The 26626-nt window shown below is 37.2% G+C and overlaps 1 protein-coding gene across 1 annotated transcript in view; it reads right to left on the reverse strand.

The window, feature by feature from the left end:
- Cngb3 (cyclic nucleotide gated channel subunit beta 3) overlaps positions 1-26626 on the reverse strand; it is a 198120-nt gene that overhangs the window by 102084 nt on the left and 69410 nt on the right. Inside the window, 4 exon segments of the mRNA XM_029561798.1 lie at positions 5142-5268; positions 5951-6011; positions 11260-11346; positions 22660-22710. Of these exon segments, the coding sequence (XP_029417658.1) occupies positions 5142-5268; positions 5951-6011; positions 11260-11346; positions 22660-22710 (326 nt within the window).

Genomic DNA, 26626 nt, shown 5'->3' on the forward strand with positions numbered 1-26626 from the left:
GGAACCTTTCTATATACCAATGACAAGCAATCAGAGAAAGAGCACATGGAAACACTCCCCTTCACAATAGCTGAAAAAAAAAAATCTCAGGGGAAACCTGAACAAAGACATTAAAGAGCTCTACAATGAAAATTTTAAATCTTTAAAGAAAGAGATTGAGGAAGACATCAGAAGAAGGAAGGACTCCCATGCTCATGGATTGGCAGAATTAATATTGTGAAAATTACCATCCTACCAAATGCCATTTATGATTCAATGCAATCCCAATCAGAATCCCCATGACATTTTTCACAGAATTGGAAAAAAAATCCCAAGATTCATATGGAAGCACAAAAGACTTCAGATAACCAAAGCAACACTGAGCACTAAGAGCAAAGCCTGGGGGATTACTATACCAGATTTTAAGCTGTATTACAGAGTTATAGTCATAAAAACAATATGGTACTGGCACAAAAATAGACCCATAGATCAATTTAACAAGCCTGATGACCTAAATATGAGAACATGCAATATTAGCCACCTGATATTTGACAAAAGGGCCAAGAAGTTTCACTGGAGGAAAGACAGCATGTTCAGCAAATGGTGCTGGCAAAGCTGGATCTCCACCTGTAGAAGAATGAAACGAAAACCTTATCATTCACCTTGCACAGAAGTCAATTCCAAATGGATCAAAGACCTCAGTGTAAAGCCTGAAACTCTGAAACTGTTAGAAGAAAACATTGGCAAAAACATAAAAGATATAGGTGTAGAAAAGGATTTTCTAAACTGGACATCAATTACTGAGGAAACAAGGGCAAGAATTAACAAATGGGACCTCATTAAACTAAAAAGTACATCAAAGGAGGCCACCAGGGAAGTGAACAGAAAACTCATAGAATTGGAGAAAATGTTCACCGGTGACACATCTGATAGAAGTTTAATATCCAGAATATATAACGAACTAAAAAAACAGATAATCAAGACAGGAAGTAACACAATTAAAAGATGGGCTAAGGAGCTGAACAGAGAGTTCTCAAAAAAAGAAGTAAAGATGGCTATGAAGCATCTTAAAAGATGTTCAACATCACTAATAATTTGGGAAATGCAAATTAAAACCACTTTAATATTTAATCTTACCCCAGTTAGACTGGCTAAGATCAAGAGAACAAATGGTACCACATGTTGCAGAGGATGTGGGGAAAGGAGAACACTCATCCACTGCTGGTGTGGCTGCAAACTTGTTCAACCCCTATGGAAAGCAGTTTAGAGAACTTTAAAAAACTACAAATGAACCTACCACTTGACCCAGTTCGTACCACTCCTTGGCATATACCCAAAGAACTCATCCTATTGCAGAGACACTTGTACATACATGTTTGTTGCTGCTCTTTTTCACAATAGCTAAGAGCTGGAAGCAACCTAAGTCTAAAGAAAGATGAAATAATGAAATTTGCAGGTAAATGTATGGAAATAGAAACTGTTATACTAAGTGAAGTAACACAGACTCAGAAAAAAAATCGACATATGTTTTCCCTCATATGTGGATTCTAGCACCAAACCCTCATAAGTGAGTATGTATCCAGACATAACTTCAGGAACCAGGATAATGGAATGGAACCAGGGAGGTAAAGGAAAAGTAAGAACCTGAAGGAGAAGAACAGTAGGAAACAGGCCTTAATAAGGGAGATATGGATGAAAATTGGGTTAGTTTAAGGGAGGGGGGTAGGGAAGGGTATACAAGGAACCTAGGGGATAAAGGGGAAAAAGGAGCTCAAGAGAGGTAGGACCGTAGGAGAAGGGTATTATTAAGGGAGAAAGGGGGGAAATGGGGGCACCTTAATTGGGGAAACCATGATGGAGGGGTGAGACAATATGAGAGATAAATAATCCCCAGGTAGCTTAAAAACCAGAGGGAACCCTATTACTCCAATCTACTGACAAATTATACATAGCAGATCAAGAAATGTATGTCTAGGTAAGGTTTATCTGAGAACAATCGGTCTTTGCCCAAAATTTATCTACATGACACACAGTAATTAAAAGTACCAGAATGGTGAAACTAACCTTCTTAGATATATAATAGCCATACTTTGAGGCCTATAATAATTTGGTCAGAGGGACATAAAGGACAGTTTTTGCTCCTTGCTCCCTGGTTGAGTAGTTCCAGGGGACTATGAGCATCTCTCAAAATGTCCTGTAATTGTGGTGGGTCACCTGTCCTCTTGATCAAGGAGGTTGAGGAGACCTCACCATCTGGACTTGAGCCAGTGTCCAGTCTACAAAGAGGAGGGTCAACACAGAGGGATCACTTCATCCATGCTTCCAAGCGAAGCCAACCATGGTCGAGCAGGACCTTTGACTTATCGTGTAACCCCTGAGGAACAGATCCTCAAACCTTAAAAGTAAAAATTAATTGGTTTATCTAGGCCAACTGTATGTCCTTAAACACCCAAAAGGAAAGTATAACCAAAGATTAAAGGGGCCAATACAATTTTTAAGAGTCCATATGTTTAGGTAAAGTCTACATAACAAGCAACAGTGCCAGATAGGTGATACCTTCTTTCAAGTTGTTGGCCAGGGTGGCCAAAGGGACTCCCAGATAGTAACCCAGCATAGAACTGGGAGAAAGAACAGCAGACCCCAATCTTATCTAAAGGAATATTGACAACTGATTGCTGCTAGATGAGGAACAGCTGACCCTCCTAAAACAAGGACCTCTAGATAGGCTGACTAGATTCACCAGATGGACAAGTAGTTGTGAATAGCTGGGGGTGTGGACAACACAACAGACAGTAGCAGGGATATCAGAGTAGTCAGGGGGAGGGAGGCTATGGGAGGGTGCCATCTGGGAAGTGGGTGTATAGTTGAATAAGATGTTTTGGGATGTTCTGTGTGATACACACACACACACACAGACACACAAATCAACAAATTTTTAAAAATGTATTATATTTGAGGAGGAAGCATGGAAATTTACATCATGTTAACTAGTAGAGGTGATAAACATTACCATTGAAATCTACCTGATGACTTTATAGACTTACACATGGGCCAAGGATCTAAGTGCAACTGATTATGACTAGTGATAATGAGATACATACAGATTAGAGACTCATGTGCCAATATCTCAGTGTTAGTAGCAAAAACAATGAGTCTTTCTGCAGGGAACAATATATTCTAAAATGAAATGGAGAGCTTTTCTTTGAAGGTTAAAAACTCATTCAATTTTATGTCTTACAGGGCTTATACTGAGTTCAATATTGTATAACTGTATTAATTCAACTGTGAACCTAGAAACTTACAGCCACTTGTGAAAGAGATGTACTCTTGCTCTGGTATGTGTTACTGAGTATGTTAAAGCTGTAATGAAATGCTTCTAATCATGCAGTTATTAAAATTAAAAAAAATACTTCATCTTAAATAGTAGAGGTGATAAACATTACCAGTGAAATCTACCTGAAGACTTCATATCCATACTCAGGTACTAAGGATCCAAATGACCAACTATGACTAATAATCATCAGATACATAGAGATTAAAGACACATGTACAAACATGTAAGTGTTAGTAGCATTAAAAATGTAGGAAACAGCATATCTTAAAATGAAATAGAGATCTTCTTTAAAGGGTAAAAACCAAATTTTATGTCTTACAGGGTTTATACTGAGTTCAATATTGTATGACTGTATTAATTCAACTGTGAACCTAAAAATTTACAGCCACCTTTGAAAGAGATGTATCCTGGCTCTGGAATGTGTTACTGAGTATGTTATAGCTGTAATGAAATGCTTCTTCTAATCATGTGGTTATTAAATTTAAAAAAATTAAAAAAATAAAAATAAAAAAGTTCACACAATGTTATAACATTTTACACAGATCTGGCTTCCTCTGGGTGCTGTATAATTGTGAGATCTTTCAGTGTCTTGGCTTTCCACCCTAAGGTTGCTCCGTGTTGCCCTTCAAAGCAGTGCTGGGACCTACTTTATTTCTAGCAAAGACATTGCCTTCTAACATGTCCAATGTCATTTCATTGGAGCAGAAAGTTGTTACTGTGGTACACTTTATACCAGGCCCTTGTATCTACTGCAAGGAAAATTTGCGATTAAATAACCCAGTGGTTATTTTCCAATCCTGATTTTTTTGTACTAATAATTTCAAATGATCTATGTTATTCATGGGACACTTGCTGCTTAAGTGTCAAGTTTTATTTATTATTCTTGTTATCCTCTATTTAATCGAGTTAGTGGTTTTAGCTGACTCATAAACCTATGAAACTCTTCAGTGATAAACTAATTAGCTATTGCATCTGCTCTCTAAATAATTAACATTGATCATTACTAACAATGAGCATTGAGTTATTAATAATTACTACACTGCTCAGTTATCTCAAGCAGAGGCTTCAAAACTTTTTGATCATAATCTAGAGTAAAAACACATTTCACAGACTAAGCCAGGAGACACACACACACACACACACACACACACACACACACACTTATACACACATATACTCACACACACAGACTTATACACACATATACTCACATACACTCACACACACTTATACACACACTCATATGCCCCTACATCTCTTCTGTATTATATACACTGATTTTTTCTATTTTGTTTTTTTTTTTAAACGTTCTCATTAAAAACACACTCACATGTAGAGAGGTTTTACTGCCTGTGAATGAGTTATGACTAACAGTTGCCTGTAGTGACATAGTTACTAAGCTACCCTGGCTTCCATAACTCTCATCCATATTCTTGTTAGTAACCCTAGTTAAACCCAGTGGTTCACAGGGAGAGGTGGGGAGGGGAGAGGAGGAGAGGTGAGGAGAGGAGAGAGAGCTGAAATTAGAGTTGGGAAGAGGAAGGAAGTTGAGAGGTGTGGGGAAAGACAGGATATGGTATTGAAAGATGTATTACCCAAATACATTATATACGTGCATGGAAATATGCCATAATGAAACTCATTATTATGTGCAATTAATATATTCTAATAAAAACAAAAAATTTGGTTAAGAAAGCTCATATGGTGAAACTGAAAATTAAGAAAAACCATTAAAAGTCTCTTTCAGAATTAGAACTCTAGGGCTAGAGAGATGGCTTAGCTGTTAAGGGCTCAGGCCCACAACCCAGAAGACATAATTAGAACTCACTTGTTCCCTTCACCATTATAGACCCATTTAGTTGTGCCAATTCCTTCATAGTTTGAAGCCCAGTAATAAACACAGGCATTGATGTGTAGAATAAACAGCAAATAGCCAGTTGTTTGAATGACTCTGTCAGAGAGAATAAATGCAAAATAAGGATTTATGCTGCTTTTGGAATGCAGCCCATTTTAACATTTTCCTTTACTCCGAATCTCCACTGAGCCCTCTTACTTTAGATTTGCCAGATGTCAACTCTCATTAGTAGAGTAGAAAGTGAAGGTGACATCACATGTTATCTGACTGCAGAGTCTTGAACAGGCTTGACAGAGTGTAAAAAAGTATCTTCATTTCTTTTCACAGATGGTATGAGTCAGCTCCATAAAAGACATGCCTCAAGGGTCACCTCTTCATATTGAGTCCTATAAAATATGCCATACTGATTACCTGGATATCTGAAAAGCTCGTGGGACATCATTCTGTGATGGACTGTGACTGGAGGACTCTGTGCTCCTGAAATTTGGATCGGCAAAGGAGTATGGTCTAGACTGAATTGTATGAGAGATGGAAAGCTGGCTTGTGAGGGCCAATGCTTTCCCCTTAGTGTGTAGACTAAAACACAATAGGTCTTCTTCCTTAGTATGATTTTCTTACTTTAATGACTTGAAATAGCTCAATCTCCTTTAGAACATACATTTTATATAACAAAAATATGAAAACATTTTTTAACAGGGGGATCATTTTCTCCTAAATGCTGCCTAAAGTGTTGTACCATTGCTTCCCCACTTCCTCTAAGCATTCAGATTATACTTATCTATAGATGTATGCTTTGTCCATTATAGACTCTAGGCGATGATTAAACTCAAAAAATGAAGTGTACTATACAGAAAATAAACAAAGAAATACAAAGTTAATCTTAGATACACTTATTTAGATAAAGCTATGCAAAATAGATTGTCTTTTTTCTTTTTCTTTTCTTTTTCTTTTTTTTTTCTTTTTGAGACAGAATCTTCCCGCAGCCCCAGCTGACCTGGAATTTTCTACATAAATTAGATTGACCTTGGTCTCACAGAAAACCTGCCTGCTTCTGTCTCCCCAGTGCTGGGATTAAAGGTAGGCACCATCATACTTAATGTAAAATAGCTTTTATTGTTATTGGAAATAGTTTTATTCATATGTCTTTTAAAAAATCTAGATCATGTTTAGTGGTATTTTTCCTTTAGGCAGTACATTTTGGCATAACCCCAAACTTCGAGAGCTTTGTACTTTGTTTCTACTCTTTAGTTACTGTCTTACTTGTGATGGTTGTTGAAAATAAATAATGCAATTCTTCCTAAAGCATATAGTACAATTCTATTTTACAATAATTAAAATTACATTCCCCAAAATATAAGTGAAAGCAAAAATAATATGTTAATATATGTATAATAATATTAAATATATTGCTGCTCAACGCTAGCTTCATTTTTAAGCAAGAGGCAAATTCATATTTGTTTCTACAAGATATAAAGTCCACAAAGTGTTAGCATTGCTATTTATGTTTGACATTATCTGAAGCTACAATGCTTTTGTGTGTGTGTGTGTGTGTGTGTGTGTGTAAGAGCAACCAAGGAAGTGAAGAGGAAACCCACTGAATGGGAAAATTTTTTTTGTGATCTAATCCAAACAGAGTTGCTATTTCATTAAGGTTCCTTCTTAAATGTGGCACAAACACACAATGGAATACTACTCAGCTGTAAAGAAAAATAAAGTCATGAAATTTGCAGGCAAATGCATGGAACTGGAAAAATATTTTACCAAGTGAAGTAACCCAGATTCAGAAATCAAATACCATATGTTCTCTCTTATTTCTACTTTGATTTCACCCTTACTTCCTGTGCATACTCCTATCCCAACCTCTCCTTCCTTCTTCATTCCTACAGGAAATATCATGTGGAATAAGACCATGAATCTCAAAGCCAAATGCCAGTCCTATTGTGGCTCTGTGACTTTAGAAACTATCTTGCTATTTTTGTACCTTTTCTGTAAAATGATACAGTAAAAGAACATGTGTCCTAAAAGAGTATATGCATGTATGCATATATGTAATTTGCTTGGAATTGGAAGATCTTATAGACAGAAGAGACCTTACAGACCACTTAATCCATAATATAGGTGTGACTGCTCTAGAACATTTGGAATTAAAAATAATATATGTAGTAGTAATAAAATCTAAAACTAGAAATATATACAAAGGATAGGGATCCCCCCCGCCCAGAATTCCTGAAAATATCCCTCAAATACTCTGATTATGATAATTTCAATTCATGGTTCCTTATTTATTGTGCTCTTACTAGAAGTTTGCCCAAAGGGGCAGTGTTTTAAAAGTTAACTTAAGGGAGCTGGATGTGGTGGCACAAGCCTTTAATCCCAGCACTTGGGATGCAGAGGCAGGAGGATCTCTGTGAGATCAAGGCCAGAATGATCTCCTTAGGGAGTTCCAGGTCAGCTGGGGCTACAGGAAGACCCTGTCTCAAAATCAATCGAACACAAATTTATCTTAAATGTTCATAGTAGAGGAAATTTGTGTTCATAGCATGTTTTCTCATTTACAGCTTGGAGGCATATATTATAAATATTTACCTCATTTCCCATTCAATTGATACCCTTATAAGTAAGTGAAGAATAAGACCGTAGAGCTAGAAAAAAAATCAATGCGGACTTTCATCATATCCCATATTAAAATACTGCTTGTGGAAGGATTGCTAACATGGATTCAGAGATGAAATATGAAGAGTGAACATTTTGTAAGTTTTCATTGCAATGTCAAGGAAACTCCCAAGTCCAGGGGAACCTGAGTCTTTTTGAAAACTGGTTGTTTTTGAGCGTATCTTGCCTGCAACTTCCATGTGCAGTTGTGAGTTTGACTGGGGATGGCCTGATGCTAGGTTACTTGGAGCATTGTGTTCTGCTCCGATTTATACTCATATTCTAAGGTCATGCCAGCAGCCTCTAGAGTTTTCTTGGGTATATGGAAATACGGGGTCAGGGCTCTTTAAAAAGGCAAATCATGAGCATGGGAAGAAAGCTTTTTTAGTGTCTGATCTTTACCTGCCAATATGATCAGAATAGAGAATTTGGAGTCAAAAAAGTAATGAGACGCATTCTTCATCAGTATGTATGGACAAACTTCTTAACCATGCTAATTCTCAGTCTCCTCATTGCTAACATGAAACTATTGGGAAGAATGAAAGAGATAAAGGATGCAATGTTTTAGTGTGTCCTTCTTAAGTAGTGGTAGCAGATGCTATTATTATTGTCAGCATGCATCCCGGTTGGCAAGTTATGTTGAAAAGAGAATCACCTTTTCTTCCCAGGGTGAAAAAATATGATAATTCATTAAAATTTGTAAAATCAAAGTCCGTCGTGGTGGCACATGCCTTTAATCTCAGCAGAGGCAGAAGCAGGTGAGCCTCTGTGAGTTCAAGGCCAGCCTGGTCTACATAGTGAGTTCCAGGACAGCTGGGGCTCTTTTGTGTTCTCTTTAGGAAGTTTGTGTTTGGAGATGTAAGCTATCACTGCTATTCTTAAAGATTGATATGAAAACTCAGACTCCAATTTTCCTCAGATTTGTATAAGGTACACAACAAAGCTGAGTTTATGAAATATTTTGTCTTTATCTTAGAATATTTTTGAATAGGTAATACATTTATGTATTTCAAATTCAATATGAAATACATCCCTTAAAATTTTGTTCTTTCTCTTGCCTCTATCCACAGCGCCTTTCCTTCCTGATTTACCTTCCCATTTTCAGGTGACTACTTTCATTAGTTATAAACAATATTTGTAGTATTTGGGAATTTATGTAAATTTAGAAAATTTGGATTTTTTTGGTTTCTCGTTTATAGAAGTTAGTTTTGTTCTGTAAGCTATTTTCTACCTAGTTTTACCCTTTTTAATCCTCAGCAATTTTTCTTGGAGTTCATACTATATTAGTACACAGAAACTGTACTCAGTTTTCTTTTCATTTTCTTAACATTTATTTACTTTTATTTAGTGTGTATGAATGTTTTGACTTCAAGTACGCTGTACCACATGCATGCTGAAATGCCAAAGCTGACTCAATTTTGTTCTAGCTGACTTTTGCTTCACCCTGTGTTTCTGCCTAGCTGTCCACCCACCGCCTGTTCTAACTGCAGTCATCCAGTCATGAAGGCTGCACCTGTTTTACAATTCTGGGAAACTTACAAGTAGCTGGGTAGCATATTCTCCCACCCAGCTATACCTGGGTCTCCATGGAGCCCATTATTTCAGCAATACTGAGAAACTTGTTTTTCTTTTTTAAAAAACTTTATTTTTATTTTATGTGTATGGGTATTATGTTTGCATGTATGTAAGTACACCCGTGTCATGCAATGCCCATGGAGGATGGAAGAGGGTCGCAGATGCCCTGGAACTGGAGTTAAGGATGGTTGTTAGTAATCATGTTGGTGCTGGGATTCAAACCCGGGTCTTCTGCAAGAGAAGCCAGTGCTCTTAACCACTAAGCCATCTCTCCAGCCCTGAAACTTGTTTTTCTTAACTGAAACTTTCTGTTAACTGAAAACCTCTCGGTTAACTAACCTGTCTCTGGTCTGGTGTAACTATGGTGATATAATGCAACTATGGTTACTGGCTTTGCCCTGGCATGATATAATTATGGTTTTAAGCTTTATAAACCCTACTCTGCCTTCCTTCAGGATCGGGAATTCTTTTGAGCATCAGCCCCATCCCTGATCACTGCCTAATAAAGGACTCCTAATTCGACCATGAAAATGTGGTATTCCTCTGTGCCTTTTGCTTGGTATTATACACATCTGGTGCTCTCAGAGGCCATGAGAAGGCATCCGAGCCCCTGAAACTGGAGTTGCAGAGGCAGTGAGCCAGTATTTGGGTGCTGGAAACTGAATTCAGGTCCTCTGCAAGAGCAGCAAACGCTCTCAAACACTGAGCTATTGCTCCAGCCCCCTCTTTGTTTTCTTAAAGCCACAAAGCATTCTGTTACATAGATGTATCTCAGTGTCTCAGGGAATTTAATTGCTTACTTTGTCAGTTTCATTTGTGTGTGTATGGTTTTTTGTTAGTTTGTTTTGAGACAGAGTCTCCTGTTATAGCTTGGGATAGCCTGAAATTCACTATGTAGCCCAGGGTGGCCTCATACTCCTGGAAATCCTTCTGCCTCTGCCTCCCAAGTGCTTAGATTACAAGTGAGCCACCACATCCTTGGTGAACATTTTAGTTTTAGCTAGGGATATAAATAATTTTATAACAGAAAACCATGTTTGCATTGTTTCTACAGTTATAGAATCTTAGGTGAACTAAATAGTTTGGAGGCAACCTTATCTAATTCCCTCATTTTATAACCCAATGTTTCAGACACTCTGGAATTTTCTGATAAAAAGATCTAACAGAAAAAATTATAAAAGATTCATTTTTAATTTTAGGTATATTGAGAATTACAAAAGCATTCCTATTTTTTAAAAAAATTATTTATTTTTATTTTATGTGTATGAATGTTTTACTTGAATGCATGTAAGTGAACCCGTGTTGTGCATTGCTAGAGGAGGCCAGAAGAGGGTGTCAGATCTCCCTGAACTGGAGTTATGGATGGCTGTTAACCACCATGTGGGTGCCGGGACCTGAACCTGGGTCCTCTGGAAGAACATCCAGTGCTCTTAACCATAGAGACATCTCTCCAGTTCACATTCCTGTTTTAGATTATAAGTTACATGCTGTGAGATACAGAATGCAATCAACTAAGAGCCATGTACATCAGTAGCATTAAAAAACATTCATACACAGGGACTGGTGGCACACACCTTTAATTCCAGCCCCCAGAAGGCAGAAGCAGGTGGATCTCTGTGAGACTGAGGCCCCCTGGTCCTCATTGTGACTTCCAGGTGGACTGGACTTGGACTAGGGAGACCCTGTCAAAAAACAAACAAAAACTCAAAGGAAAAAAAGAAAAGAAAAAAAAATCACAGAACCAATGAAAGCAGAAAAATGAAAAATAGTTTTAAAAAAAGAGCAATGATAATTTTAATATATTTAAAATTGCTTAAGATTTCCATTATGAGAATCGGAAGGCAGTTGAACATAGTTACTTTACCTTTACTATCCTGTTCATTCTAAATACTGGATTGAATCCAAAAACAATGTAGAAAACATCAAATGGTATTATGGATGCAACATCCAGCTGTGGAAAAAAACATACTCACTTTTATATGTATTTGTGGATTTATATCTATACATGCTAATGTATGTGTATTAGCTACTTTTCTGTTGCTGTGATAAAATACCCTGACAAAAGCAACTTAGGGAAGAAAGTGTTTACTTTGGCTTATGGGTCCAAGGTGACACAGTATGTCATGGGGAAGACATGGGGGTAAAAGCAGGAGCCTGGCTGGTCATATTGCACCTAACTCAGGAAGCAGAGAGGGAACAAGAAGGAGGGGCTCCAAGGGCTATAAAGCCTCAAGGCCAGCCTCCAGTGGCCCACTTCCTTTAGCAAGGCTCCAACTCTGAAGGTTCCACAACCTTCCCAAACAGTACCACCAGCTGGGGACCAAACGTGAGTCTATGGGAGATGTTTCACATTCAAAACATAACAATGTGCCAAAGTTGGCTAGCCATAATGAATTATTTATTAATCCAAAATTGCTTTCAATTAAACATGCACGGTGTCACTGAAAAGCACAGTAATACACATGGAAACAAGAACAGTAGCTTGTAACCCGTTTCCAATGTGTCCCCTTTTCACCTTTTTGCATCTGATCCTTCATGCATCTCATCTCTCCTTAGACAATACATTTGCTTGGATTTTTGTTTTACCATATATTTCAAGAGCTGACTCAGATGCTAATATTAAAACACATTTTGATAGCCTTTGAAACGTGAATTCCTGGGAATAAAAATCAAGTCAGCTCTGATTCTGTTTGAGACTATTGTGAATTCACTGCGGTGGTGGCTCTTTATGTTCACCTAGTTCTCCAGTGTTCAGAATGGAACATGTTGTCCTGCGTCATTTAGGGTCCTCAATGCGTTCTACCACTGTCTGCTTTGGATTGTTGGGCTACCAACTAATTGCCATGAAAGTCACTATCAGAGGCTCTGCAGGATAAGGGAGAGATGGAAGAAATCAGTTCTGTTAACAATTACTCAGCAACTCAGATGAGAGAAGACATTGAAAGTACTGTACTCTTACAGCAAATGTATATATATATCCTGTCACATATTTACATTATTCTGTCCTTAGTAGTCAACATCATACTTATATGCTTTATTTTTTAAAAAAGATTTAATTTTTTATTTTATTTTTATGCATGTTGGTCTACTTGTATATATGGGTGCTTGCAGAGGTCTAAAGAGGATGTCAGGTCTCCTGGACTTGGAGTTACAGGCATATATGAGATGCCTGGCATGGGTGCTGGGAATTAAACTTGGGTCCTCTGGAAGAGCAGCAAGTGTTTCTAACTATGTGCCTGTGTGTGTGTGGGGGGGGAGTGAGTCCAGGAGGACAGAAGAGAGCATGGGGATGCCCTAGAGCTGGAGTTACAGGCAGTTGTGAGCCACCAGACATGGGTCCTGGGAACTGTACTCCATTCCTCTGCAGGAGCAGAAAGCACACTTAGCCACCTGCCATCACTCTAGCTTTTTGCGTACTTTCTTGATTGCAATGATAGAATTATTTTATATAAAATAATTATTTTCATTAAAATTTACATGGTCCATTAAAGGGATACATTAAAAAAAACCTAAGCTATCTTGACATAATTAAGAGCAGCTAAGCATATTGTAAGGCTATACATAAGAAGTACAGAATTGAAGAGATTCTGTAACAATTTTAAATCAACTACTATTGATCAGAAATGAAACTCGTAGTTTTAATTAACCAGATTAGTTATTATTAGACAATTATGTTTTAAAAGCATTAGCTTAGAAATTGCACCATATCATCAAACCTCATTGATTTCACCCTATATACTACTGATCTTCTTAATGAGCTGGGAAGCGTACAGCATATTTACCAAAATAATGTTTTATGAACAAGGAAGCAGGAGCTTTCAACTTTTGACTTGCCTAGTGCTACCTCAGAACCCGTGGTTTTGAGCTCAAATCATATTGATATTTTTACTTTCTGTGTATTTGCTCAATTTCATACAATGTACTCTGATCATATTCAGACACCTCCTCTTCTCACCCCTACAACTGCAATTGGTCATTTTATTTTTATTATTTTTATTTATTTATTTTAAATTACTTATTTAATAACCACATGATTAGATGAAGAATTTCATTACAGAATTAACAGAAATTAACAATTTCCAGAGCAAAGATGCATCTCTTTCAAAAGTGACTGTAAAGTTTTAGGTTCACAGTTGAATTAATACAGTTAGACAATCTTGAACTCAGTATAAACCCTATAAAACATAAACTTGAATGAGGTTTTAACCTTTAAAAAAGATAGCCTTTCATTTTAAAATATACTGTTTTATACAGAAAACCTCATTTTTAATGCTACAAACACTTAGATATTTGCACATGGGTCTCTAATGTCTATGTATCTGATTATTGTTAGTTACAGTAAGTTATACTCAGATGCTTGGCACCTGAGTATGGATGTAGTCATTAGGTAGGTTTCAATGGTAATGTTTTCCACCTCTAATAATTAACATGAAGCAAATTTTTATGCTTCCTCCTCAAATGTAACTCATTTTTAAAATCTGTTGATTTTTTGTGTGTGTATTTCATATAGAACATCCCAAACAAACTTATTCATCTATATACCCACATCCCAAATGGTACCCTCCCATACCGCCCCACTGGAGCCCATATACTCCACTGTTACTGTCCACTGTGTTGTTGGCACCCCCCAGCCATTCCCCGGTGCTTGTCCATCTGCTGAATCTAGTCAGCCTATCCAGAGTTCCTTGTTTTAGGAAGGGCAGTTCTTCCTCATCTAGGTTGCCAATATTCCTTTAGAAAAGATTGGGGTCTGCTGCTCATTTTCCCAGTTCTATGCTGGGTCACTGGGTTACTGTCTGGGAGTCTCTTTCTGTGTTACTTCACTTAGTATAACAGTTTCTAGTTCCATCCATTTACCTGCAAATTTCATGATTTCATCTTTCTTTACTGCTGAGTAAAACTCCATCTTATAAATGAACCACCTTGGCCAACAACTCAAAGGAAGGTCTGCCATTTTTTCTTGTTATGTAGCCTTTAGCTATACACATGGACTCGTAAAGAATTATATTGATCCCTTTAATTGTTGGTTATACTTTTCTTTTGGGTGTTTAAGACCATGCAGTTGGCTCAGATAAACCAGTTTATTTTCACTCTTATGGTCATTTGAAGATCTGTTCCTCAGGGGTCACATGGACTTGGGAGGAGCCCCTGGCTCCTTTCTTTTGCCAGTTCTATCTATGTAAAGATAAGTCAAAGGTCCTTCTCAACCATGGCTGACTTCACCTGGAAGCATGGAAGAAATATTTCCTCTGTGTTGACCCTCCTCTTTGCAGACTGGACACTGGTTCAAGTCCATTTGGTGGGGTCTCCATGGCCTCCTAGATCAAGAGGACAGGTGACTTGCCATAGTTACAGGACATTTTGAGAGATGTTCATAGTCCCCTGGAAATTAGTCGTCCTAGGAGGGCAAGGAGCAAAAACTGTCCTTTATGTCCCTTGACCAAATTAGTATAGGCCTCCAAGAAGGTTAGTTCCACCAGTCTGGTACTTTAATTACCATGTACCATGTAGATAAAGCTTAGGCAAAGACCAAACATTCTCAAATAAACCTTGCCTAGATATATATTCTATTCCTTGAGCTAGTTGTATGTATAATTTGTCAGTAGATTGTTCGATTAATATGATTCCCTCTGGTTTTTGAAAAACTAGCTAGGCATTATTTATTTCTCTCACCATCTAACCCTTCCACCATGGTTTCTCATATAAAGTACCCCCATTTTCCCCATTTCTCCCTTAATAATACCCTTCTAATGTGGTCCCACCTCTCTTGAGCTCCTCCTTTCCCTTTTTTCCTAGGTTCCTTGTATAACCTTCCCTCCACCCTCCCATTTAAATAACCCCATTTTAATCCATATCTCACCTGTTTCCTACTGTTCTTCTCTTTCAGGTTCTTTCTTTTCCTTTACCACCCTGGTTCATTTTCATTATCCTGATTCCTGTAGTTATGTCTGGATACATACTCACTTATCAGGATTTGAGGCTAAGTTCCACATATGAGGGAGAATATATGTGTTTTTTTTTTTTTCTGAGTGTGTTACTTCACTTAGTATAACAGTTTCTAATTCCATCCATTTACCTGAAAATTTCATGATTTCATCTTTCTTTACTACTGAGCAAAACTCCATCTTATAAATGAACCACATTTTCATTATCCACTCATAAGTCGAGGGAAACTTAGGGTGCTTCCATCTCTTAGCTACTATGAAAAGAGCGGCAACAAACATGGATGTACAAGTGTCTCTGCAATAGGATGAGTTCTTTGGGTATAAGCCAAAAAGTGGTATAACTGGGTCAATCGGTAAGTTCATTTATCATCTTTTAAGAATTCTCCACATTGCTTTCTGTAAGGGTTGTACAAGTTTGCATTCCCACCAGCAGTGGATGAGTGTTCTACTTTCCCTACATCCTTGCCAACATTTGGTATCATTTGTTCTCTTGATCTTAGCCAATCTGACTGGGGTAAGATGAAATCTTTAAGTGGTTTTATTTTGCATTTCCCTAATTACTAGTGATGTTGAACACCTTTTAAGATGCTTCTAAGCTGCCATTATTTCTTCTTTTGAGAACTCTGTTCAGCTCCTTAGCCCATTTTTTAATTGGGTTACTTCCTTTCGTGATACTTTGTTTTTTGAGCTCTTTATAGATTCTGGATGTTAAACCTCTGTCAGATGTGTTGCCGGTGAAGATTTTCTCCCACTCTGGGTTTTCTTTTCACTTCGTTGGTTGCTTCTTTTGATGTACAGAAACTTTTTAGGTTAATGAGGTCTCATTTGTTGATTCTTGACCTTGTTTCATGAGCAATTGATGTCTGCTTTAGAAAATCCTTTCCTACATCTATATCTTGTAGGTTATTGTCAATGTTTTCTTCTAACAGTTTCAGAGTTTCAGGCTTTACATTGAGGTCTTTGATCCATTTGGGGTTGACTTTTGTGCAAGGTGAAAAGTAGGGCTTTAGTTTCATTCTTCTACTGGTGGAGATCCAGTTTTGCCAGCACCATCTGCTGAACATGCTATCTTTCCTCCAGTGAATGTTCTTGGACCATTTGTCGAATATCAGGTGGCTGGAATTGCACACACTCATATTTGGGTCTTCAATTTTGTTCCACTGATCTGTGTCTATTTTTGTGCCAATACCATGTTGTTTTTATCACTATAGCTCTGTAATATAGTTTAAAATCTGGTATAGTAATCCCCCCAGCATTGCTCTTAGAGCTCAGGGTTGCTTTGGCTATCTGAGGTCTTTTGTGCTGCCATATGAATCTTAGGATGGTTCTTTCCAATTCTGTAAAGAATGTCATGGGGATTTTGATTGGCATTGCATTGAATGTATAAAAGGCTTTTGGTAGGATGGTCATTTTCACAATAGCAATTCTTCCAATCCATGAGCATGGGAGGTCCTTCTACCTTCTGTTTGATTCCTGAATTTCTTTCTTTAAAGATTTAAAATTTTCATTGTAGAGGTCTTTAATGTCTTTTGTCAGGTTTATTCTGAGATATTTTATTAGTTTTTCAGCTATTGTGAAGGGGAGTGTTTCCATGTACACTTTCTCTGATTGTTTGTTATTGGTATATAGAATGGCAACAGACTTTTGTAGATTAATTTTGTCACCTGACACTTTACTGAATGTGTTAATAATTTCTAGGAGTTTTCTGGTGGAATTTTTGGCATCTATTAGATATAATATGTCATCTGCAAAAAGGGATAAATTGATCTCTTCTTTTCCAATTATTACTCATTTACTTTCCTTCTCTTGTCTTATTGCTTTTGCAAGAATTTCAAGAACTATGTTAAAGAGTAGTGGAGATAATGGACAGCCTTATCTGGTTCCTGATTTCAGTGGGAATGCTTCCAGTTTTTCTCCATTTAGAATGATGTTGGCTGTGGGAGTGTTGTATATGGCTTTAATTATGTTGAGGTATTTTCCCTCCAGTACAATTCCCTCTAGGACTTTGAACATAAATGCAAGTTGAATTTTGTCAAAGGCCTTCTCTGCATCTGTAGAGATGACCATGTGGATCTTGTCTTTGAGCTCATTTATATGATTTATGACATTTATTGACTTATGTATACTGAACCATCCCTGTATCTCTGGAATAAAGCTGACTTGATCGTGGTAGATGATCTTTTTGATGTGTGCCTGTATGAGGTTTGCAAGTATTTTGTTGAGAATTTTTGCATCTATGTTCATTAAGGATATGGGTCTGTAGTTTTCTTTTTTGGTTTTATTTTTATCTGGTTTGGTATTAGAATTATACTGGCTTCATAGAAGGAATTTGGAAGTTGTCCCTTCATTTCTATCTTTTTGAATAAATTAAGTAGTATAGGTTGTAGATCTCCCTTAAATGTCTGGTAGAATTCTGCTGTAAATCCATCTGGTCCTAGGCTTTTTTTATTTGGGAGGTTTTGTATGACTCTTTCAATTTCCTTATGTGTTATGGGTCTGTTTAAGCTGTTAATCTGGCTTGGTTTAGTTTTGGTTGTTCCCATGCTTTTAGATACCCGCCCACTTCTTTTAGGTTTTTAAATTTAGTAGCACATAGGTTTTTAAAGTATTCTCCTATAATGTTCTGGGTCTTTTTGGTGTCTGTTGTGAGGTTTCCCTTTTTATCTCTGATTTTGTTGATTTGGAGGTGCTCTTTCTTTGTTTTGGTTAACTGGGATACTGGTCTGTCAATCTTATTTATCTTTTCAAAGATCCAGCTCTTGGATTCGTTCATATTTTGTATTGTTTTCTTTGTTTTTATTTCAGTAATTTCTGCTCTGATTTTTGTTATTTCTTTTGTCTGCTGGGTTTGGGTTTCATTTGTTGTTGCTTTTCAAGTGTCTTGAGTTGCAGTGTTAAGTCATTTATTTTTGTTCTTTCTGTTTTTTTTTTTTATGAAGGCACTTAGAGCTATAAACTTCCCTCTAAAGACTGCTTTCAACATATCCCAGAGGTTTTGTTGTGTTGTATTGTCCTTTCCATTGCATTCCAGAATTACTTTTATTTCTTTCTTAATTTCTTTTTTGACTCATTCATCATTCATTAGTGTGTTTTTTAATCTCCATGCGTTCATGTAGTTACTAGGGTTTCTTCTTGTGTTGATTTTAATCTTTATTGCATTGTGGTCTGATAGAATGCATGGAATTATTTCAATCTTTTTGGATTTGTTGAGGCTTTTTTGTGCCCCAGTATATGGTCGATTTTGGAGAAAGTTCCATGGGGCCCTGAATAGAAGTATATTCTTTGGTGCTTGGGTGGAATACTCGGTAGATATCTGTTAAGTCCATTTGATATATGGTTTTGTTTAATTCAGATGTCTCTCTGTTAAGTCTCTGGTCTGTTGACCTATCTAATGGAGATAGTGGGGTATTGAAGTCCCCTACTATTAATGAGTTGGGGTTAATTTGGGTCTTAAAGTCCTGTAGTACTGTTTTTATGAAGTTGGGTGCACCAGAGTTTGGTGAATATATCTTCATGATTGTAATATCTTTATTCTGTTGTTCCTTTGATCAGAATGAAGTGGCCCTCTTTATCTCTTCTGATTAGTTTTATTTTAAAGTCTATTTTGTCACATATTAGAATTGCTACGCCTGCTTTTTTCTTAGTACCATTTGCTTGATGTATTTTTTTCCATCCTTTCATCTTAAGGTAGGGCCTGTCCTTGAAAGTGAGATCATTTTCTTGCAGACAACAAAAAGATGGGTTTTGTTTCTTAGTCCCTTCAACTAGCCTGTGTCTTTTGACTGGGGAGTTCTGTCCATTGCTATTTAATGTTATTAATGAAAGATGTGTATCGAATCCTGTTATTTTTATTTCTGTTCACATTCTTGGTATAGTTGTGCATTTCTACAGTTGTACCTTCACTGAGTTTCTTTACATAACCCTTTGGCTATAGTCATTCCTTTCTTCAGCTCTTTGTATTGTTTCAAGAACTCTCTGAAGGGCTGGGGACATGAATTCTTTCAGCCTATTTATGTCATGGAAGATTTTTCTTTCCACTTCGACTATGATAGAAATTTTGGCTGTGTAAAGTATTCTGGATTGGCATCTGTGGTCATTTTGAAGTGGGAATACTTTGTTCCAGGATCTTCTGTCTTTCATAGTTTGCAGTGAAATGTCAGCTGTAATTCAGATGGGGTTTCCTTTATATGTGACTTTTTTTTCTTTTCTTTTCTTTTTTGTTTTGCAGCTTTCAGTATTTTCTCATTGTTCTGTATGTTTTGTGTTTTTACTATGATGTGCCATGGAGAGTTTCTTTTCTGGTCCTGTCTATTTGGTGTTTTATATGCTTCTTGTATTTGTATGGGCATGTCTTTCCTTAATTTTGGGAAATTTTCTTCTACAATCCTGTTGAAGATCTGGTCCATACCTTTATCTTGAGATTTTTTTTCCTTCCTGTATGCCTATGATTTGTAATTTTTGGCCTTTTCTATGGTGTCACACAATTCCTGCATGTTCCATTCTTGTTTTTTATTAAATTTTTCATAACCTTTGCTTGAGTGGTCTAATTTGTCCAGTTTATCTTCCAGTCTTCATATTCTGTTTTCCATTTCAATCATCCTATTGGTGAGGCTTTCTCCTGTCATTTCTAATTGGCTTACTCATTTCTAAATGTCCTTCTTCATTTCAGCCTGAGTATTCTTCAATATTTCTCTTTTCTGAATTCATTCAGAAGTTTATCCCTATCTTCTTTAAGTTCTTTGATTTCTTTGTGTGTTCTTTAAATTCACTGAATTCTTTTGTTGTTTATAATTTTTCTTTTTGGTTCCATGTCCTGTGTTATCTCTAGGGGGGGTTCTCATTGTCCTCCTCTAGGGGACTGTTGGTACTTGGTTGGGATAAATTATTTTCTTTTTAATGTTATTTTTTCTCTGTGACTTTTACATGTTGATTTCTTTTTTAGTTTCTGATTCTTGTGTGAGACTGAAGCTTTCTTTTTTTGAGTTTAGGTCTGCTCTTTTTTTTAAGCTTTATGTGCCTTTTTGTGGCTTACTTGTTGGGCATGAAAAGCTGGTTGGTCTAGGCTTCAGGTTCTCTCTTTCATTTTATATTGGAGTGGCCACATTGCTTTTGTCTTCAGGAGTTCCCACAGAGGCCCAAGTTGGATTAGGATCAGATGCTCTTAGGCTTCCTCCTATGGTCTGGATCCCTCAAGGAAATGTGCTGTTCTCAGGAATTTGGGGGCTGGGCTGGCCTGGGAGCAGGGCCCAGGAAAGATGCTGGTCCCAGGAAGCTGGTGGTGCTGCCACCCAGCAATGCAAAAAGAGGTGGAGGCAGGAAGAGGCCCCAATGGCTCCTGGGGACTCCTGGGAGGACCTGGGTTGGTCAGGATGCAAAGAATCAGGAAACTCTGGGGACTCTTGGCCAAGAGGTCAGCCCAGGGATCTGGGGTGCAAAGACAAGAAATGGGTCAGTACCCAGGTCAGGATGGGAGATGGGGTTGGGGAGCTGGGAGGGTGAATGAGGCTGGGGAAGTAAGGCCTGGTGGGTATTACGGGCTTACCTAGAAAAGATGCTGGCACCAGGAAACTGGTGGCTGTGCAGTCCAGGGATGCAAAGGGAGGTGGGTGTGGGACCAGCCCCAGAAGCCTCTTGGGGACCAGGAAAGATGCTTCCACCAGGAAGTTGGTGGCTGTTCAGCCCACGGATGCAAAGGGAGGTGGGCGTGGGACCAGGCCCAGAGGGCTCCTGGGGACCAGGAAAGATGCTAGCACCAAGTCAGTGGCTATGCAGCCCAGGGACACAAAAGCACCCTGGTCATTTAAAATCAATTTTTCACATGGATTTGTGTAGACACAGATGATTTATTTCTTGAAATGTAGAAAATTGAATTATATATTAACTGACTTACAAATTCTGTACCTTCAACTTTGTAAAACCCTTTTTTTTTTTTTTTTTAGATAGAGTCTCACTATATAACCTTGGTTGGCCTGAGTCTCACTATATAGACCAATATTACCTCAATCTCCGTCTCACAGAGATCTGCCTGCCTCTGCTCCACAAGTGCTTGGATTAATGATGTAACCATACCTGGCTATAAAATATACTTTTATGTATAAAAACTGACCTAATAGAATAACCAAGTACAAAAATAACTGTACTGCTTGGCTGGTGAAATGGCTTAGTGGGTAAAGGCACCTCCTAACAAGTCTGATAACCTGAATTTGATCTCTGGGACCCACATGGTGGCAGGATTTCTGCAAGTTGCCTTCTGATCTCCACACATGTGCCACACACACACACACACACACACACACACACACACACACTCACTGCAGTCTATCTGCATTGCAGCATGTTTGGAAACACACTCGCACACTGAGACAGGTAGGATGTACTAAAGGAATTCAAAAGGAGTGCCCACAATCAAACAAATGTTCAATTTAAAATTCAGACAAATTAATTTTACATATATCTAAACTCAATAAAAGTGTTCAGAGTTTTGAGACTTTTACAAAGAACATTTATCATTTTTGTACTATTAATTGAAACAGTATAGTTAGATCTTTTATGAATGTCTTAACACAAAGAAAATGTTAGAAATAAAAACAAATTGAATGGGATTTTAGTCACTATATATATATTGCAAGTTGGCACCTACACTTTGATTTGTGTTTTTTTGTTTTTAAACCAAATTTTGAGTGATTGCTCTGGAAGCACATTTACTAACAAAATTTGAGGCAACTAAATTACCATCTTTGAAGTAGGAGACTGGAGTTCTTGAAATGGATTGGATAACCTTGTGCAATTCCACTCTCTGCCTACTTTTCAATTAGAAGGAAAATTAAGAGATAAGAAAGTGCTTTGTAAATAATTTTGGGTTATAAGCCACAAGATTACATTTTTATTTGAGAAAAGGAATATGCTATATTACTTAAATATTAGCTTCTTTTCCAATTTATTTTGCTTATATGAACAAGTGGTTAGAATAGACATAATTTTGTAGACTTTATGCTATCATGTTACATGTATTTGACACTAGAATTGTGTAGACTATGAAGTATGCCCCATGCTCCTTATTTATCATTTAAATTGGAATTTAAATGTGGGCACCTGCTTACTTTGGCTTGCTTAGTAAAGGCCCATATTTTGAAATCCCCATTTGCACATAGAAAGAAATGGATCATGAAGTTATTGAGGATTAAAACTTCAGGAGTATAGTAGATAAAACTCATCAGTGTGAACTTTGTTACAAAGGAAGAAGATATATTTGTAGAAATGAGACTTAAAGTATAAACATATTATATGAACAGTTTTGAAATTATATGTAAGTCACCTACCTGAAATTTTGAAGAACTCAAGTAGTGTCTCTTCAGTTCATTTGAATCTACCTATAATACAATCAAATGTCAATGAGGTTTAACAAGTTTCATTTATTTTGTCAGTTTCTAAATCTGTACTATTATTTCCCTCTACTAGTTTCTTCCAATCTCAGTCTATAATTGTGCTCCATCCTTTCATATTTTAATACAAACAGCTGTCCACAGAGCTTGCTTACTTTTTGTTTAGCATAGAATTCCCGGGAGAGTCAGCCATATTGCTTTATTCCACACCCTTTCCTTCCATTCATCCTTAAGTTATGAGAGTTTGGTGGAAATTTGTTTTACCACTTCTTTCATCTCACCAAAAAATGAACAGTGTAAAGGCTACAAATGACAATGTGAGTATCACACCCAGGAACACCTTCATACTTAGCTTTATGTTACGACACTCAGCCAGTATATTTTGATATAATACATGCACTTCTTGGGTATTTAAAAAATTTTACTTATTATTATTGTGTTTATGTGTATGATCTGTGTGTGTGGCTGAGCGTGCTGGTTTGTGTGTGTGTGTGTGTGTGTGTGTGTGTGTGTGTGTGTGTGTGTAGGTCAGAAGACAACTTTGAGGAATCAGTTCTCTCCCTCCACCTTTACCTGGGTTATGGGGATTAAACTCACATCTCCAGGCTTGTGTGGCAAGCGCCTTTACTCACTGAGCAATTTCACCATTCTTTGGGCCTTTTATTTAAACCAATGTACTTGGTTAAATTGTAATGTACTTGAAAACAGAATTGATTTTAACAACTAGTTAAAACTGGTACCTAAAATAGCCCAAAAGCTCAGTAAATACTGAATGTATGAATAGATAAAGGAATAAAGAGATGGATAAAAGTTTTGAAACATTTGACATTTCCTGAAACAAGTTTTGTCCTTAAGACTTTCTTCTTCCACAGAAACATCAGAGTCACTGTTGGTTACTTGCATGGGTCTAACTTTTTGGTGTCCTTCCTGGACTCTTCCACTGGACATTTAAAATGTAACATACCTCAAGATTTTATGTTCTCTCCTCTTTACGTTTAACGCCTGGAAAAGTCTCATCCATGTTTGTAGTTTCAAAGATCATGATACATATCGATGCTACTAGTCTCTACCACCCCATAATGTCACACCCACGAGCTATATTCAGCAAACCCAGATTCACCATTATTCTTCATTTCCCTCCAGCCTCATTGTGAGTCTCCTGGTATTGCAATTCTAAGAGCACACTCACCCCTGCTCATTAGTGACCTAGACTACTCTCTCTCAGCCCTCCTACACCAGCAACCAAGTTCTACAGATACTTTTCCATACACATTTTCTCTGTTCCTCAGCTCCTCTTCACAGTGATGTTTGTGCTTTAAGTAGTGCCCTCCTCCAGCCACTCTGAAATGGCAGGCAGGTGGTTTCCCAAAAACAAAGCACTTAACAATCCTGTTTATGTCAGATTCTAGGACGGCACATGATTTTAGGAACAAACTCAAGTTCTGTCTCATAGTTCACCAGGCTCTACTTTTTCTGACTCACTATCATTTTGCAGTTTCCTGCAGCTCTGTCTTGCAGTTCCTCAAAGGTGGCAGAGTTCCTCACTTTAACACCTTTGCTGGTGCTGTTCCCAGAGCTCAAATCATGTTTCCTTTATTGCAGGGGAGAAGAGGATAGCACCCACTAGACATCAAGATTGGACCACCTATGTAAACACTCACAGCACAAAATCTCACCACTGTCCTTCTGTTTGTTTCTCCCTCATACCTGAGCTATAGAAGAAAGTGGGGTATGTGTCTTTGACCTTTGTTTTCTCAGTTCCAGACAGTGTCTAATATGCAGGAGGCACTCAGTAAAGTGTCATATGTGTCACATGATTAGAAAGGCACTTAATATTAACAGTCAGACCTAAAAGAATAATGTTAACATGGGACTTACATTCATGTTTCAGATACATGTAAGACACGTTTTCTTACGTACTCTTAAATTGATAGATTAGAACTTAGGCACACAGCGCAGCATTGTGTAACAATTGCCACCCATGCTATTCAAGTTCAGAAGTTCTTAAAGTTTTCCAAGTAATATTAAAGATCACTTAGGTGGGGTTGAGAAGATGGCTCAGTTGGTAAAATGTTTTCTGCATAAGCATGAGGACCTGAATTTGGTGGGCATGGTATCATATATCTATAGCCTCAGTGCTGTGTGTGGGTGGGGTAGAGACAGGCAGATCCTTGAAGCTTAGTGACTAACTGGTATAGCCATAGGTTTAGTGAAAGACTCTGTCTCAGAAAATAAAGATGAAAAGCAACTGAGGAAAGACATTTGAGATTGACCTCTGGCCTTCACATACACATGCATACGCCCATAGAAACACACACATAGACCACACATACAAACACACAAAAATCCATTGGTCTACACAATTTCTGCTCCCTCTCTCCCTTTTTCGGTTATAATTTTTACCTATATACATACAATACATTTTGAAAAATATGTTAGAAAATGTGCAAGACATGCTCATTTAATGATTTATACTCTGAAATACAATGGCTTCCTGAGGCATAGGTAGACACAGGTTTAGTTGATAGTCTTATAAATCTTGTGCCAAGCTTATGTAAAATCTGCCTGCTTTTCAGCCTATGGTACAGATAGACACAACTCAGGTACTAAGCTGTTATGCTAAAATATTGCATTCTCCCTCCAACTAGGAAAAAAATTTTAAAGCACATTTATGCCTTTACTTTTAGGGTTTTTCTATAATCCTGTGATTGAATAAATGTAAATACAGCTAAAAATGCTTGATTAAAGGAAAGTGGCATTTAGTGATTCTAAAATCCCTGTTCTTTTGAGTAATAAATAAATTTGGCATCATTAGCCTTATGAGGATCAGTCTGTTTACTAGTGATAATTAGGCACTTATTTTAAAAATGTCACCTTATTTAATTTCATCTCTCTTTTAAGCCTACTTATTATGTAGACAACATTTCTTCAGGGGAGGCTTACTTTAGGAAGGATATGCTAATTACAACTAAATCCTTTTCTGACAGACAGTTTTTTAAGAAGCTCTACTTAGCTGTTAGTATATTTACTCATTCACCTCTTCTGATAAACAATTCTATAATTTTATATAGAAGAGAGTAGTACTTCACAAAGAATATCATTTGAAACTGTAATGCAGGTTGAAGAATTATTTAAGGAAGGAAAATCCCTGAGCCAAATTTACCATTCATTCACTCTTACAAACACATCGAGTATATGAGTACCAAGGTTAGGTAAGTATCTATCTTTCATCTATCTATCTATCTATCTATCTATCTATCTATCTATCTATCTATCAATCATCTATCTATCATCTTATCTATCATCTATCATTTATCTTTCTGACAAGAAGGAAATGTTAAATGTGTGGTTAGTCATTCACTGAATTCATTTCACAATTTACTGTGAACCTTCTATAAGCCAGATTGTGGGCTATGTATACATACCATCTTATTTAACCTTTATGATAGGTTTATAAGGTAAGAACTATCTTATAACAAAATTACTTAAAACTGAACAAAATTACTTAATTTAGCAATTTAAAAAAATTAAATAAAGGAAATTTCAATACAATACCTAGAATGCAGAGAAGGGAGGGGTTAATTTTCTTCAGGTCAATTTATAAATTGTGAGGGCTAAATGCTAAACACAAGTAACTATAGCACAGTACCTAACTGAATTGTCCTTAGATGGCCCTAAACATTTATACAGATCCTTTGTGAAACACAGTCAAAAGTTGTAAATGTGTTTCGTATCTGAATAATAGCCACTGTCAAGCTGTTGAGCTGAATTAGTTGGCAAGGGCACTTGCTGCCAAGTCTGACTATCTGAATTTGAGCCTTGGAAACCATATAGTAGAGGAAGAGAACCAACTTCTGCAAGTTGTCTTCTGACCTCCACACATACATCATGGTGCCCATGTGTA

Source organism: Nannospalax galili, unplaced genomic scaffold (assembly GCF_000622305.1).
Source record: "Nannospalax galili isolate Female #2095 unplaced genomic scaffold, S.galili_v1.0 scaffold934, whole genome shotgun sequence".
In the NCBI taxonomy this organism is placed as follows: Eukaryota; Metazoa; Chordata; class Mammalia; order Rodentia; family Spalacidae; genus Nannospalax; species Nannospalax galili.